Here is a 14,870-nt window from a genome sequence, read left to right on the forward strand (position 1 = left end):
CTCTCTCTCTCTGGCCGCTCACCCTGGGCCCTCTTCCTTTTCCTTCCTGTGAGGCTAAGAAACTTGGTGTCATCTTTTACTCCACCCTCTCCTTCTCTCCTCACATCTCTGACGTCTAAGAATTCACACTATCAGCTGCACCTCCTCAGAGGTATTCTGCCTTCTCTCACTTCCCCCAGAAGCGCAATGTCACCATAGCCCTTGTCTTCTCTAGGCTGGACTATTGCAACAGCCTCTTTCTAAATTTGCCTGCCTCTGCTCTCCCACCTTTACAACGTATCCAGAACAGGACTAGGATACTTGTCCTTGGCCTCAAGCCCAGGGATCATATCTCTCCAGCTCTGAAATCTCTCCACTGGCTCCCTGGGGCTGCATCGTCAGAATGCTCTCTGGGGCCTGTGACCACACTACCTCCAGCTTTCTCTTCCTAAACATCTTCCTTCTCCAGCCCTCTCCAGGTTCAGACACTTCTCTAAGCAGAGAGTGGGGGATAGATCTCTTTCCTCTGCTGGGACCTCGCTCTGGCACAGCCTACCTGCCTCTCTCAAACTTGTGCAGAACCACCGCCGGTTCCGGAAGCAACTCAGGACATACCTTTTCGCTTCCGCTTTCTCTCTTCCTCTCCTTTGCTATGGTCCATGACTTCTCCACACACTGGTTCACCTGGCCACCCTCTGAAACTCGGGCCCAGGATCCTGCATGTCCAGTTGCCCACGCACTGCCTCTGGGCACCCCCATCACTTAAAAGTCTGTATCTGCAACCCTCCAGTCCCCTGCCTTTCTGCACTTATGAGCCAACCTCCGGCAGTACTTATTATGTCACCTGCACTTCCCACCCCTGTCAATTCCCCTCTATGCCCTCCTGCACTTGCGCAATCTGAATGACACAAGGCTTAGTAAGAACATTGTTTTGTCCTCCCACTGTACACTCATCCTTGTCTTGTTGCGCCTATAAACACTTGTGTTTCACACCAATGCACTTGCACGTTCTCAATGTCACTGGGCCTAGTAATATCGTTGTTTTTGTTTTCCCTTGTTCCCCTCCCTTGCCTTGTCATCTCTGAAACACTTGTGTACGAGCGCAAAAAAAAAAATAAAATATCAATATAGGCGTGTTATAAATGACATATCATATCCAGCACCTAGGTGAACACTGAAGCTTTACTGAAGCATTGTATAGTGTGTAGAGCCAGGGAGTTTACCTATGTTTCTTTCAGAGGTTGAATAAGAGGAAACTGGGAAACCTATCGAGTTTTAGCTGTCCCGAAAAACTATTGAAATACAGAATAAAACGCATCCACAAATGTCCAAGTTGGAAATAACATAACATAACATGACATAACATAACATAAAATAACAATATTCAATATCACACTACACTAAGCATGTCTTGAACCAGTCAGAGCTCTGTGGCATCCTTCGTCAGACCTTACAAGCAAATATTCACTTCCTGGGCCATATCACTATTTTCCCCTAACAAGGCCTGTGATAAGCTCATGCTTTAGAGAATTTTGCTCTGAGAAAACGTTTAAATGTGCTGGTACCTCTGTTCAGTGGAGCCACCCTTAACTACACGTTGGCTTTGCCCTGCTCTCCCTTCTTTCATCTCAACACCATAACTTTCCCTGCTTTCCTCAGGGCATGGGAATTTAATTCTAACAATATGGAGGTCAAACGGTCCCTATCAAAATCCTTGACTTATTGGACTATGAATCTAAATCCCTATCAGATAGTAATCCTTAGTCTCTCCCAGGTGTCGTGACAGTTCAAGTTAATAGCATTACAGCCTGATCTCTCCCAGTTATGCACTGGTAGCCATGCACAGCATTAAAGGGGACATGGCGTAGTAACTCAATACAATTTTAGTATGGTGCTACATTCTGGTGAAAATATGGAATTGATGATAACACATTCATGAAAGGAAAACATTAACATTGAGCACTCTGAGAGAAGCAAAAATATATGCACTGATCCCATAAAAAAGAATTCACAATACGCCAGTAAATGGTGACCACAGTTACTGCACATGATCTCAGTTCCATCTTCTTACCTCAAAGCCAACAACAACAGGATTGTCTTTGGTAGATTCTAACCATTCTTGGAATATATTATGGTCTGGGAAAGTCCCCTGTCTCTTCCAGGCCAAAGCTGCTGCGTATTCTGACCTTCCGCCTTTTACCAAAGAAATAGATTTTTCAGATGACTGCAAAAATGAACCTAAACATAATGAGAAGTGACACGTTTCAGATATGAAAGAATTAATGAAATGTATTTCAGACAATAATTCCAAAATATTGGGGACGTAAAATTTAAAGGCAACAACATGATTTACAGGGTGCCAGTTTTATACAGGAGCTTGATGACATGTTCATTTGTATTGTTCATCTGCTGTTCTTTCTCAAGGGTACCATGCCTGATACAATGCGTTGTTGGGTCTAGGAAAATCATTGAACACCTTCATTTATGGGCATAAGATCACCATGTATATATCGTGGGGATAATGTCTTGGTCTCTTTTGGATCCTTAGATAAATTTTGGAGAGGAGATCACATTCAAGGGAGAAGCTATGGACCCATAGTTCTCTATGAAATTCCTGTAGTACCCAGTGAGACCTAGGAAGACTCTCACCTGGATTTGAGTAGTAGGGGAGGCCCAGTTTTGTACAGCTTGTACTTTGCTAGGCAATGGCCTTATTTCACCTCTTTGCTCTGACTTTACGGTCAAATGGGCCTGCTCACGAGCCTGCAATACATATCCTAAGTGATCAACATGTTCTTTCCAAGCAGGGCCGAACACTGCAATTACATCCAATTATGCCATGCAGAAGTCCTCTATCCCATTCAGAACTTTATTGACCATCCTTTGGAATGTAGCAGGTGCATTCTTTAATCCAAAAGGCATCACCTCAAACTGGTAGAGGCCTCCTGGGGTTGAAAATGCAGATTTCTCCTTAGCATGGTCTGTCATGGCTATTTGCCAATAGCTTGACATCAGATGAAATGTACTGAGGTACTTGGCTGCACCAGGTTTATCCACCAGTTCATCTGTCCTTGGTAAAGGATGGGCATCAGTCTTTGTGACTGCATTTAGAGCTCTATAGTCCACACAGAATCTCAACTCCTTGGATACTGCCTTTGGTACTAAAACAACTGGACTAGACCATGGACTTGTAGATGGCTCTATAACCCCAAGATCAAGCATCTTGTTTACCTCCTCCTTTATGTGGGTTCATACATGGTCTGAAATTCTGTAACCTCTGCTTTTCACAGGTAAACAGTCACCAGGTAGAATATCATGCTGGCCCCGAGGGGTTAAGCCTGGTGAAAGTGAAAACAGGGAGGCAAACTGATTTAACAGAAACTTGCACTCCACTGATTGTTCAGATGTCAGTTTAGAAGAGAGATTAACTCCTTCTATTTTCGCGTCTAAAGGTTTTCCTCTGAGTAGGTCAGGTAGAGGTTCACTCTCCTCCTTCTCTTGAGCTGAAGTTAGAAGCAAAGTCCCACATCTGGTCTTGAGACATATGCCTTCAAACTGTTGGTGTGAAAGACTCTGGGAGCCTCCTTAGGTCTGCCTAAGTCCACCAGATAGTTCCCCTCTCCAAGTTTTCCCACAACCTTGAAGGGTCCTATCCACTTGTCCTGCAAGGCCCTCTGCTTTGTTGGCACCAAATCTAGTACAAGCTGGTCTTAAGCAAACTCAACCATGTTGGCCTTCTGGTCATGCCAATGTTTGACCAGAGCCTGACCTTTTTTCAAGTTATCAATAGCTTCTGCCATCATGTGTGACATTCTCCTTCAGAGACCTATCACATAGTCTGTCACTCTGATTGGCTTGGGGGAAGGAGCCCTCTCCAACCCCTCCTTAATCAGGGCCAAAGGACCTCTGACTGATGGCCATAAAGAAGCTCAAAGGGACTGTATCCAACTCCCTCCTGAGGGACTTCTCTATAAGCAAAGAGAAGGCATGGCAGTAGAATGTCCCACTTTCTCTTAAGGGGTTCTTCTAAAGCACCTATCATGCTCTTCATAGTATGATTAAACCTCTCTAACAGTCCATTGGTTTGTGGATAGTAGGCTGTAGAGAACTTGTAAGTGACACCAAAGTTTTTCCACATGGCTTGAATGTAGTGGGACATACAATTGGATCGCCTGTCGGATATCACTTCCTTAGGAAACCCTACTCTGGTAAAAATACCAAGCAGAGCCTTAGCCACAGCCTGAGCCGTAAAGGTTCTCATAGGTATTGCCTCTGGATATCTAGTAGCATGGTCTACAACCACCAGGATGAACCTGTTTCCTGAAGATGTGGGAGCGTCAAGGGGGCCAACAATGATGATGCAAACCCTCTCAAAAGGAACTCCCACCACTGGGAGGGACAAACTTGGCTCCACTTTTGCCAGAGGTTTGGAAAGTGTGACAGCTCCTACAGAGTTTGTCAACTTCTGCACTCATTTTAGGCCAGTAGAAGTATAAAGATAGCCTTTCCTTGGTCTTTTTGAAACTCAAGTTACCAGCCAAAGGTATCTCATGGGCCAACTGTAGGAACTGGAGTCTGTTTTCTTGGGGCACTACAAGTCTTTTGCAGTCCCCGGGGATAGCAACTGTAGAAGAGGCCATCTTCCCAATGCAACCTGTGCTTCCAAGGCTCTTGCCCATCGAGCTGAGAAGCTGCCTGTAGGCGAAGACCTTCAAGAGTAGGACACTCTCTTTGTCCTCTGCTGAAGTCTGCCCTGTTGGGTCCACCTTCTGCCAGTAAAGGCTGAAGCTCAGGATGGTCAGCAGGATCCAGATCTCCAACTAGAGTAATGTCCTCTTCTAGATCTGATTCTTCAAAAGCTGGATCAACCACACAGGGTTGTACATCATACTCTGCCTCAGCTGGTGGAGGAGTCACCGGTGTGGCTTTGGACAATCTTGGGGATGTCCTGGTTGGTAGCACAGGGGTGCTATCTGCTTTCTTCTGTGAGGTCTTAGGTTTCCCCTTTGCCTCTTTCTTTCTGGAAATAGCAGTTATACGTCGTGTGGACTGGGGGGTGATAGTTTCCTCTATCAATTCCCCTGGAGAGCCTCTTCCAGTCCTCCCCCTTGCAGGCCTAGTGAGCTCCTGTTCCCTTTTACTGGGAGGCCTGGGGGTACTAGACACAACTCCAAGAGTTTTCAGGTCATTACCCAACAGAACTCTCTCATGCACTTCACTGTGCATGCTAACAGGTACCTTGACAGTCATGTCATTGCACTGGATGAGATCTGGTAACTGGGAAGCATTTGCACAGTGCCTCCAGCTAAATTGGTTAGATGTTTGGGTGCCTTAGAACACTATCTTTATAATATTCTTTAGTATTATCTGGGATGGAATTATAGACATCTAAATTATGTTCCCACAAACCCAGGGACATTAAAGAAACCCTAGCGGAGACTCTCATGGGTTCATCAGCCAGTAGGTGAAAGTTTCCACTTGCCATAGGTACTTCTTCCTCTGGGGAGAAGGCTAAGGAGACAGTGTGGACCCCTGAAGGTTTACCCTTGCATCTGGGATCCCCTTTCACATGGTCAGTTGACCCATAAACATAACATTTCCCAAATGTTTTGATGAATGGAGGCTTGTTCTGACCTCCTTCTGGTTTGGGTCTGTAAGGTACACTAGCCTGATTCGGTTACCCTTGTGGCTTACCCTTGTTAAATTTGGGGCCCTCTTTTGGAGATATTAGAATTCTCCTTGTTATCTTTCTTTGGCTGCTTTCCCTCATCCTTCTTCTGAGTTGCCCCAGAATCCTTGTCAGTAGCCCTGTTGGCAACCCACAAGTCAGCAGCCTTAGCTAACTTCTTTGGATCTATTTCCTTAGAATCAGCCAAGTTCTGTCTGAGCTCAGGAGAGCAGGCATCTTATATTGACTCCAACATAATGTCAGGCTCCATAGTAAATAGGTGGTAATTAAAGAATTATTATCCTTATGTTCTTTGTTTATTTCATTGTTAGGTTTAAAAACTAAATATAGTCCTTTCACTGTTAAAATGGTTGGGCCTCAACTTCCATATTCAGAGTACTGCAGATACCCCAAGCCAAGATGGAGGGCAGAGGCAGGAGTTCTGATTGGGTGGCAGGTTGACAATGGTGTGACTCCCAACATTCTAAACTGCCTTTCATTAGTTTAGTTTCCTGAGCTGGTCATGTTTCTGTTTATCTCCTATGTTTTGGGCCTTGGAAAACTCTTAAGAAAATATCTTCAACACTAAAAGAAAAAGAAACAACTCATTCAAGTTACATCTACTCTAAAGAAATTAATTTTCCCTGTGGAAGAAAACGCTGTGAGGTCTTCTAAAGCAAAAAATAAGCTAAGTACTTTTTATGTAATTAATCTAAATGAACTGCCAAAGTTAGCCTTATCTTCTGTTATTTTCTCCTCTGAAGTGCAAGGATTAAAAGACGTCGTGTTGTGAAGCCAGTGTTTTTACATGGCAAACTCATTCATCAGAGATTAAGTCATGAAAACATGATATTTAAAGGCTATTAAAGTTAATGACTGCACAGGCAACCTTGTTTTTTAAAAGCAGCACCAAGAAGGATATTTATTTTTGAGCCAAGGTATTTTTAACAAAGAGGAAAATATATAAGACTTGTTTACCATATTATATGAGGAATCTTCCAAATGCATCTCATTACGTGCAAAGACGTTTTTGAGGAATAACTTTATTTTAAAACTGCACCCAACATTAAATGGTATTTCCTTTGGTTGTTGAACTATTTCCATAAAGAGAGGTAAATGAAATGGAATGAACTGATTAAGGAAATAGTATCATTTTAATGAAAACAAAAGATTATTTCTGTGTTTTCAACTATTTTTTCAAGAGTGCTTCATTCAAAAGACTCATCTTCTTGAGACATTCTGGAGTTTGTGTTCACAGTTTTATTGACATTGTTTGGAAACACATTTTCTTTTCTTCAAGTTCATTTATTTCCACAAGGAACCTCCATCAGTTTAGTCACTTGTAATGACATTCAGTTCATTGGTTTTCAGCAGCACAGTTATGAAACATGACCACCAAAGTTTGCTTTTAGGGTAAAAGAGTTGGAGTTATTTCAAAACTAAAAAAAAATAAATAGAAATAATTATCATCCTCTGGGCTTTTTGCTGAGGGTATTCAGGTAGGATTGTTGATATTCATAAAATAATAGTTGTTTAGTTTTGTAATATTATTTAATGCTTAACAATTTTCATTCATGCAGAGACCGGATGAAGATAGAAGATCCAGTGTCTGATTTGTTATTTTATCCACTTTTCCCCCTTCCCCCCAGGGGTGTCTAGTACTCAGCTGTTCAGTTTAGTTGTGAGCTAGACATCTTAGTGGGATCGTGTGACTCAGCAGCTCCTGCGTTGGATGTGGATATTAACAGCCTGACAGAATGAAAGGCCCAAGTATTTATCTTCGCCTGAGCTGCTGAGACCACTTCCCAGAATAATTATGGAAGCCTTGGGGGATATGATTAAGGAGCTGAGGGAAGAATTAAGGGTTTCTATAAATGAGAATGTCCTTTTAAATAAAAAGATTGAGGAGTTAAATATTAAGGTAACACATATTCAGGAAATGTCAGAAGAAAGGTTGGTAGGTAGGAGAGAAGAACAGATTTTGGAACCTCCAGTTCTGGAAAGGGAAGGTTCTAGACAGAGAGGAGATTCTGGGTTAGGAGCAATTGGAGGTTTAAAGTCTTTAATTTTACCGGTGCCTCTGGCACCACCTGAACGTTTTTCTGGTGAGGCTAAAAGATTTCAAACATTTTTCACTCAATGTGAATTACATTTTTTAAGTAGGCCGGAAGTGTTTTCTTCTGATATGTCAAAGATAACATTTATGATATCTTATCTTTCAGGGGAGGCTGCTAGTTGGGCAGGAGTGTTGGTTAAACAAAAAGATTTAGCTTTGTATGATTTTAAATTATTTAAGGAGGAGTTCAGTAAGTTATTTGATAAACGTCAGGAATCCTTACAAGTTGATGGTGACCTGCTTGCGTTAAAACAGGGGAATCGAGAGTTAGTAAGTTATATTACCCAATTTAAGACTCTAGTTGTTGAAAGTAACTGGCCAGAAGAGAAGAGAGCATCCCTTTTTTACAGAGGTTTAAGGGATGAATTGAAAGACGCCTTGTCTGGGGTGGTAAATAGACCAACTTCTTGTGACGCCTTGATGGATTTAGTTGTACAGTTAGATTTTCGCCTCTATGAAAGAAGATTGGAGCGCAGGAGGGGAGACAATATACAAGAGAATAAATCTAATCCTAGATTTGATAGACCTAGGCTGGAGTTTGTAAATAGAGATTTTAGGTCAAAAAATTCAGAAAGTTCAGGAAGAATTAGAGGACCTCTTTCTAAGGAGGAAAGAGATAGGCGAAGAAATAATAATCTCTGTCTTTATTGCGGAAGGAGTGGACATTTTCTTGGGAACTGCCCTTACACTCCAAAGAAAGTACAAAATCCTGACGGCAAGAATCATCAAGTAGCCAATACTCTTCAGGCGGCAGTTCCTCACATAACAATTAATGTATCCTTGATTTTTTAAAAGAAATTGGTGGGTAGTGGTCCTTTGATTATTGATTCAGGAGCAACTGGGAATTTTATGGATTGGGGAGTAGCAAAGAGTTTAGGTATTCCCTTAGTGAAGAAGGTTTTATCTGAGCAGGTTAGTTCAGTGGATGGATCAGAATTAACTTCAGGACCAATCACACATGAAACTTCTCCCTTACTAATGATTATGGCAGGGAACCATGGAGAGGAGTTGATTTTTGAGATTATCGATGCTCCACAATTGAAGATTATTTTAGGCATGCCCTGGCTTACACATCATAATCCTTTGATTGATTGGGGCAGAAGGGTGATTGAATTAAATTCCAATTTTTGTAAGGAACATTGTTTTGAAGGTAAATCCCTTGAAGATACTCAGATTGATGATGTTAAGGGTGCAAGGTTCTTAGGAGAGGTTGGAGCTCTTTTTCACTCTCATACTATTGGAGCTGTTATGGGAGAGTTACCTGATTGCTACAAAGAATTCAGTGATGTCTTTGATGAGGTAGTGGCAGGTGGTCTTCCTCCTCATAGACCATTTGATTGTAAGATAGAACTTGAACCAGGAGCCACTTTACCTTGTAGCAGGGTTTATGCACTTACTGAAAAGGAAAACAATTACCTTAAGGAGTATTTAACTGAAAATTTAGCAAAGGGTTTCATTAGACATTCCAAGTCCCCGGTGGCATCTCCTTTATTTTTTGTGCCTAAAAAAGAGGGAACATTGAGGACTTGTATTGATTATAGAGCTCTAAATAAGGTAACCATCAAAAACAGATATCCACTTCCTTTAATTTCAGTTATGTTAGATCAGATACAAGGAGCTGAAATATTTTCTAAATTGGATTTGAGAGGTGCTTATCATCTTGTTAGAGTAAAAGAGGGAGATGAATGGAAGACAGCTTTCAAGACTAAGTATGGATTATTTGAATATTTAGTGATGCCTTTCAGATTATGTAATGCCCCAGCTTCATTTCAGTTTTTTATTAATGAAGTTCTACGTGAGTTTCTGGACATTTTTGTTGTAGTCTACATCGATGATATTTTGATTTATTCACAAGATTTGAAACAACATCAAAGTCATGTAAAATTGGTCCTACAAAAATTGAGAGAAAACCATTTATTTGCAAAATTGGAAAAAAGCCAATTTCATACTTCTTCAGTTGAATTCCTTGGTTTTGTGATTACTCCTGGTGGGTTGGAGATGGATTTAAAGAAGATTAAGGCTGTCAAAGACTGGCCATCTCCGACTAAAGTTAAGGAGGTGCAGAGTTTTTTGGGCTTTGCCAATTTTTATAGATTTATGGAAGGATTCTCTCAAATCATTACTCCTATTACTAAACTTCTTAAGAAAGGAGTAAAATTAATTTGGAGTGAAGAAGCTGAAGAGGCTTTTCAGGTTTTGAAAGATCGTTTCATTACAGGACCTGTGCTTTTACATCCTGATCCTTCTAAGCCTTTTTTTTGTTGAGGCAGACGCCTCCAATCTGGCTATGGGAGCGGTTTTATCTCAAAGGCATTAAAACACTGGACAATTGCATCCAGTTGCTTATTTTTCCCAAAAAATTTCTTCAGCTGAAATCAATTATACCATCATGGATCGTGAGCTTTTAGCGATCAAGGCAGCCTTTGAGGAATGGCGCCATTATTTAAATGGAGCTAGACACACTGTGACAGTTTTGACTGATCACCGAAATCTTTTATTTTTAAAATCAACTAAAACTTTAACACCCAGACAATTAAGATGGTCATTATTCTTTTCAGATTATGATTTTGTAATTACTTTTAAACCTGGAAGTCAAAATGGAAAGGCAGATGCTTTGTCTCGTCAGTTTCCTGGTAGTGAACAATTGAAGGAGATTGATCAACAACCTGTGATTTCCTCTGAACATTTTATTGTGGCGGGAGTTTTTGATGAAGGAAGTTTTTCTAAAGAAATTCAAGACTGTATGACTTCTGAACAAATGGATGAATGGGTGAGACAGGGCCCAGTGAGAAAAATTAAAAATGGTTTACCATATTTCGACACTAGATTATATCTTCCTTCAGAGAAGCTCCGTGAAAAAATTTTGATTGATTGTCATGAATCAAAATTCTCAGGTCATCCAGGATTTAGAAAAACATTAGAGTTGGTCAGGAGGGAATTTTGGTGGGATACAATGAGAAGTGACATTTTAAACTTTGTTAAGACTTGTGAGACTTGTATTAGAGCCAAGTCACATGTGGGTAAACCAATGGGTTTATTAGAACCTCTTCCAATTCCGCCGCATCCGTGGCATACTATTTCTATGGATTTTATAGTTCATCTCCCTAAGGATCAGGGTTGTTCTACAATTTTGGTTGTTGTTGATTTACTTACTAAAGAAAGTCATTTTATTCCAATTAAAGGGGAAGTTACTGCAGAAAGTTTGGCACAGCATTTTTCTCAAGGCATTGTCCGGCTGCATGGTTTACCTAGTCAGGTGATTTCCGATAGAGGTTCTCAGTTTATTTCAAAATTTTGGAGGGCCTTTTGTAGAAGTCTTGGTGTGGAAGTTAAATTAACATCTGGATATCATCCCGAGACTAATGGTCAAGTGGAACGTGTTAATCAAGAGTTGGAAAAGTACTTAAGATGTTACTTGCAAGCAGGAGACAGTTGGGTAGATCTAATTTGGATAGCAGAATTTGCATATAATAATTCTATGAAGGATTCTACTTCTATGTCACCTTTTTTCTGTAGTCGTGGTTTCCATCCTCGTTTCCTTAGAGAACAGATAGAGAAAGACATTGGTAGTCCAGCAGTTGAGATTAGATTACAGACTATGAAGGAAAATTTGGTACGAGCAGTCAAGGCACTTCAATTGAGTAAGGCTAGTTATAAGAGATTTGCTGATGTTAAACGCAAGCCTGGGCCAGAATTTTGTGTTGGGAATAAAGTCTGGTTGTCTACCAAGAATTTGAAAATCAAGGGTCGAACTAAATTTAGTCCAAGATTTATAGGTCCTTTTGAGATTGAGACTGTGATAAATCCAGTTGCAGTTAGATTGAAACTTCCCGAAAATTTAAAAGTACATCCAACATTTCACATTAGTCAGTTAAAACCATTTGTTGATGGAACTAGATTAGGAGTTCCTCCTAGTCCAGTTTTAGTGGAGAATCAATCTGAAGAATTTGAGGTCAGAGCAATTTTGGACTCTAGAAGAAGTCGTGGAAAACTTCAGTATTTAATAGACTGGAAGGGTTTTGGGCCTGAGGAACGCTCTTCGGAATTTGCTAGTGATGTCCATGCTCCAATTTTTGTCGCCAAATTTCATAGGAAGTATCCTTTCAAGCCTGGTCCGGGAGGGAGGGCTTGGAGAGGGGGTACTGTCAGCTTCCATAGTAAATAGGTGGTAATTAAAGAATTATTATCCTTATGTTCTTTGTTTATTTCATTGTTAGGTTTAAAAACTAAATATAGTCCTTTCACTGTTAAAATGGTTGGGCCTCAACTTCCATATTCAGAGTACTGCAGATACCCCAAGCCAAGATGGAGGGCAGAGGCAGGAGTTCTGATTGGGTGGCAGGTTGACAATGGTGTGACTCCCAAACTTCTAAACTGCCTTTCATTAGTTTAGTTTCCTGAGCTGGTCATGTTTCTGTTTATCTCCTATGTTTTGGGCCTTGGAAAACTCTTAAGAAAATATCTTCAACACTAAAAGAAAAAGAAACAACTCATTCAAGTTACATCTACTCTAAAGAAATTAATTTTCCCTGTGGAAGAAAACTCTGTGAGGTCTTCTAAAGCAAAAAATAAGCTAAGTACTTTTTATGTAATTAATCTAAATGAATTGCCAAAGTTAGCCTTATCTTCTGTTATTTTCTCCTCTGAAGTGCAAGGATTAAAAGACGTCGTATTGTGAAGCCAGTGTTTTTACATGGCAAACTCATTCATCAGAGATTAAGTCATGAAAACATGATATTTAAAGGCTATTAAAGTTAATGACTGCACAGGCAACCTTGTTTTTTAAAAGCAGCACCAAGAAGGATATTTATTTTTGAGCCAAGGCATTTTTTAACAAAGAGGAAAATATATAAGACTTGTTTACCATATTATATGAGGAATCTTCCAAATGCATCTCATTACATGCAAAGACGTTTTTGAGGAATAACTTTATTTTAAAACTGCACTCAACATTAAATGGTATTTCCTTTGGTTGTTGAACTATTTCCATAAAGAGAGGTAAATGGAATGGAATGAACTGATTAAGGAAATAGTATCATTTTAATGAAAACAAAAGATTATTTCTGTGTTTTCAACTATTTTTTCAAGTGTGCTTCATTCAAAAGACTCATCTTCTTGAGACATTCTGGAGTTTGTGTTCACAGTTTTATTGACATTGTTTGGAAACACATTTTCTTTTCTTCAAGTTCATTTATTTCCACAAGGAACCTCCATCAGTTTAGTCACTTGTAATGACATTCAGTTCATTGGTTTTCAGCAGCACAGTTATGAAACATGACCACCAAAGTTTGCTTTTAGGGTAAAAGAGTTGGAGTTATTTCAAAACTAAAAATAAATATATAGAAATAATTATCATCCTCTGGGCTTTTTGCAGAGGGTATTCAGGTAGGATTGTTGATATTCATAAAATAATAGTTGTTTAGTTTTGTAATATTATTTAATGCTTAACAATTTTCATTCATGCAGAGACCGGATGAAGATAGAAGATCCAGTGTCTGATTTGTTATTTTATCCACTTTTCCCCCTTCCCCCCAGGGGTGTCTAGTACTCAGCTGTTCAGTTTAGTTGTGAGCTAGACATCTTAGTGGGATCGTGGGACTCAGCAGCTCCTGCGTTAGATGTGGATATTACCAGCCTGACACATAACAAGATTTCTCATACCTTCATAAGTGTTAACTCTGTAACCCTTAACCCAATCATCTAGGTTTTTCAAACATTCACATATCCAGGTAGCCCAAGGGCTACTATCATGCTTTTTGAGGGTCCTAAACCTCTGAAGGTACAGGGAAGGGGTCTTCCCAAATCTAGCAATTAAAGCTATCTTTACACGCTCATCATCCATCCTATCCACCTCCCCCAACTTCATCACAAGAGAAGAGCCAATGAAGCAACTGATTCCCTGTAATGTCTTGAATCCCATGGCTATACTCAGAAATTGCCAACCAATCCAAAATATCAAGCTTAGCCTCATACATACCCACAATTTCTTTAGGCATACGTGGTCTCTTAGGACCGGAAGACCTAGAAGACTCTGGGAGAGAAGCATTCTCAACAGACAATTTCTTCATTTCTAGTGCATGGTTCAACTACATTTCTCTGAGCTTAAATTCGTGATGCTTTTGTTCAGTTTGAGCATTAATATGTTTGAATTCCAATTCAAGCCTCATCTTTTCTAGAACAATGAATTCAGGACTGAGTGTAGGACCTGTAGGGGTCACAGTGGACAAATGTTGAGGTTGCTGAGCAAGCAGAGGAGCAATAGGGCCTACATTGTGAGACTCATCTAACTCATCAATAATATCTGGCACATTATCATCCTCATTATTTTCCACATTTGCTCGCGGGGCAGGTGTTTCAGACCCACTCCCCAGACTTTTGTTCTCCAACAACGTTTCAATTAATTCTGACTTTTTACCTTTAACAGAGAGATTCCTTTCTCAACACAGATTTCTCAAATGATCAACAATGTAAGTAAGGAGGGTCTGCTGACTGTATATTTCCATATCAGACATGATTAAAATTGCTTTTCGTGGTGTTTAGTCTTGTGGTTAGTTGAGCCAAGGTAACAGCAGCACTCTAAGTGTAATCAGTATACTTTATCCTCACCACTGTACACCAGTGTTAGGCAGAATCATATGCAGTACCCTTTGGGAACACCACACACAATTAAGACTACAAGTGTAAGTACAATTTCACCTTTGGTACAAGCTCTTACTACACAGTTGTAAGTGATTTCAACCCGGCACTTCACCTAAGCCAATGCCTAGCTTGTGGTGCACAGCTGAAACCCTTAATTATTTATTTGTGTCTATAAGTTCTTTTATTCTGAACGATGTACCACTTATATCACGCCCCTCTCTTTTAACGCCCCCTGTCACACTGAACCAGGAATGAGGCTGGTTTGCAAAGTTAAAAATATTTATTTATGTATTGCACAATATATATATCACACTATTTTAATGGGTATGCAATGATCACCAATGGGATGATGTCACAATAAACAATCTCTTTAATCACAAGGAGCAATGATGGGGATAAATAATGCAGCATAGAAATAATACTTTTGTGTGTGTTCAATCAAATGGCAATGTGATTACTATTTCCCCC

General features: G+C 40.2%; 1 protein-coding gene across 1 annotated transcript in view; it reads right to left on the bottom strand.

Moving 5' to 3' along the window:
• The window catches only part of LOC138511484 (complement component C6-like), a 913,779-nt gene that overhangs the window by 260,580 nt on the left and 638,329 nt on the right, over positions 1-14,870 (bottom strand). Inside the window, exon 10 of the mRNA XM_069627199.1 lies at positions 2,051-2,217. Within this exon, the coding sequence (XP_069483300.1) occupies positions 2,051-2,217 (167 nt within the window). The remainder of the gene's footprint in view (positions 1-2,050; positions 2,218-14,870) is intronic.

The sequence above is a fragment of the Ambystoma mexicanum genome, chromosome 6p (assembly GCF_040938575.1).
Source record: "Ambystoma mexicanum isolate Mex_15411 chromosome 6p, UKY_AmexF1_1, whole genome shotgun sequence".
NCBI lineage: Eukaryota > Metazoa > Chordata > Amphibia > Caudata > Ambystomatidae > Ambystoma > Ambystoma mexicanum.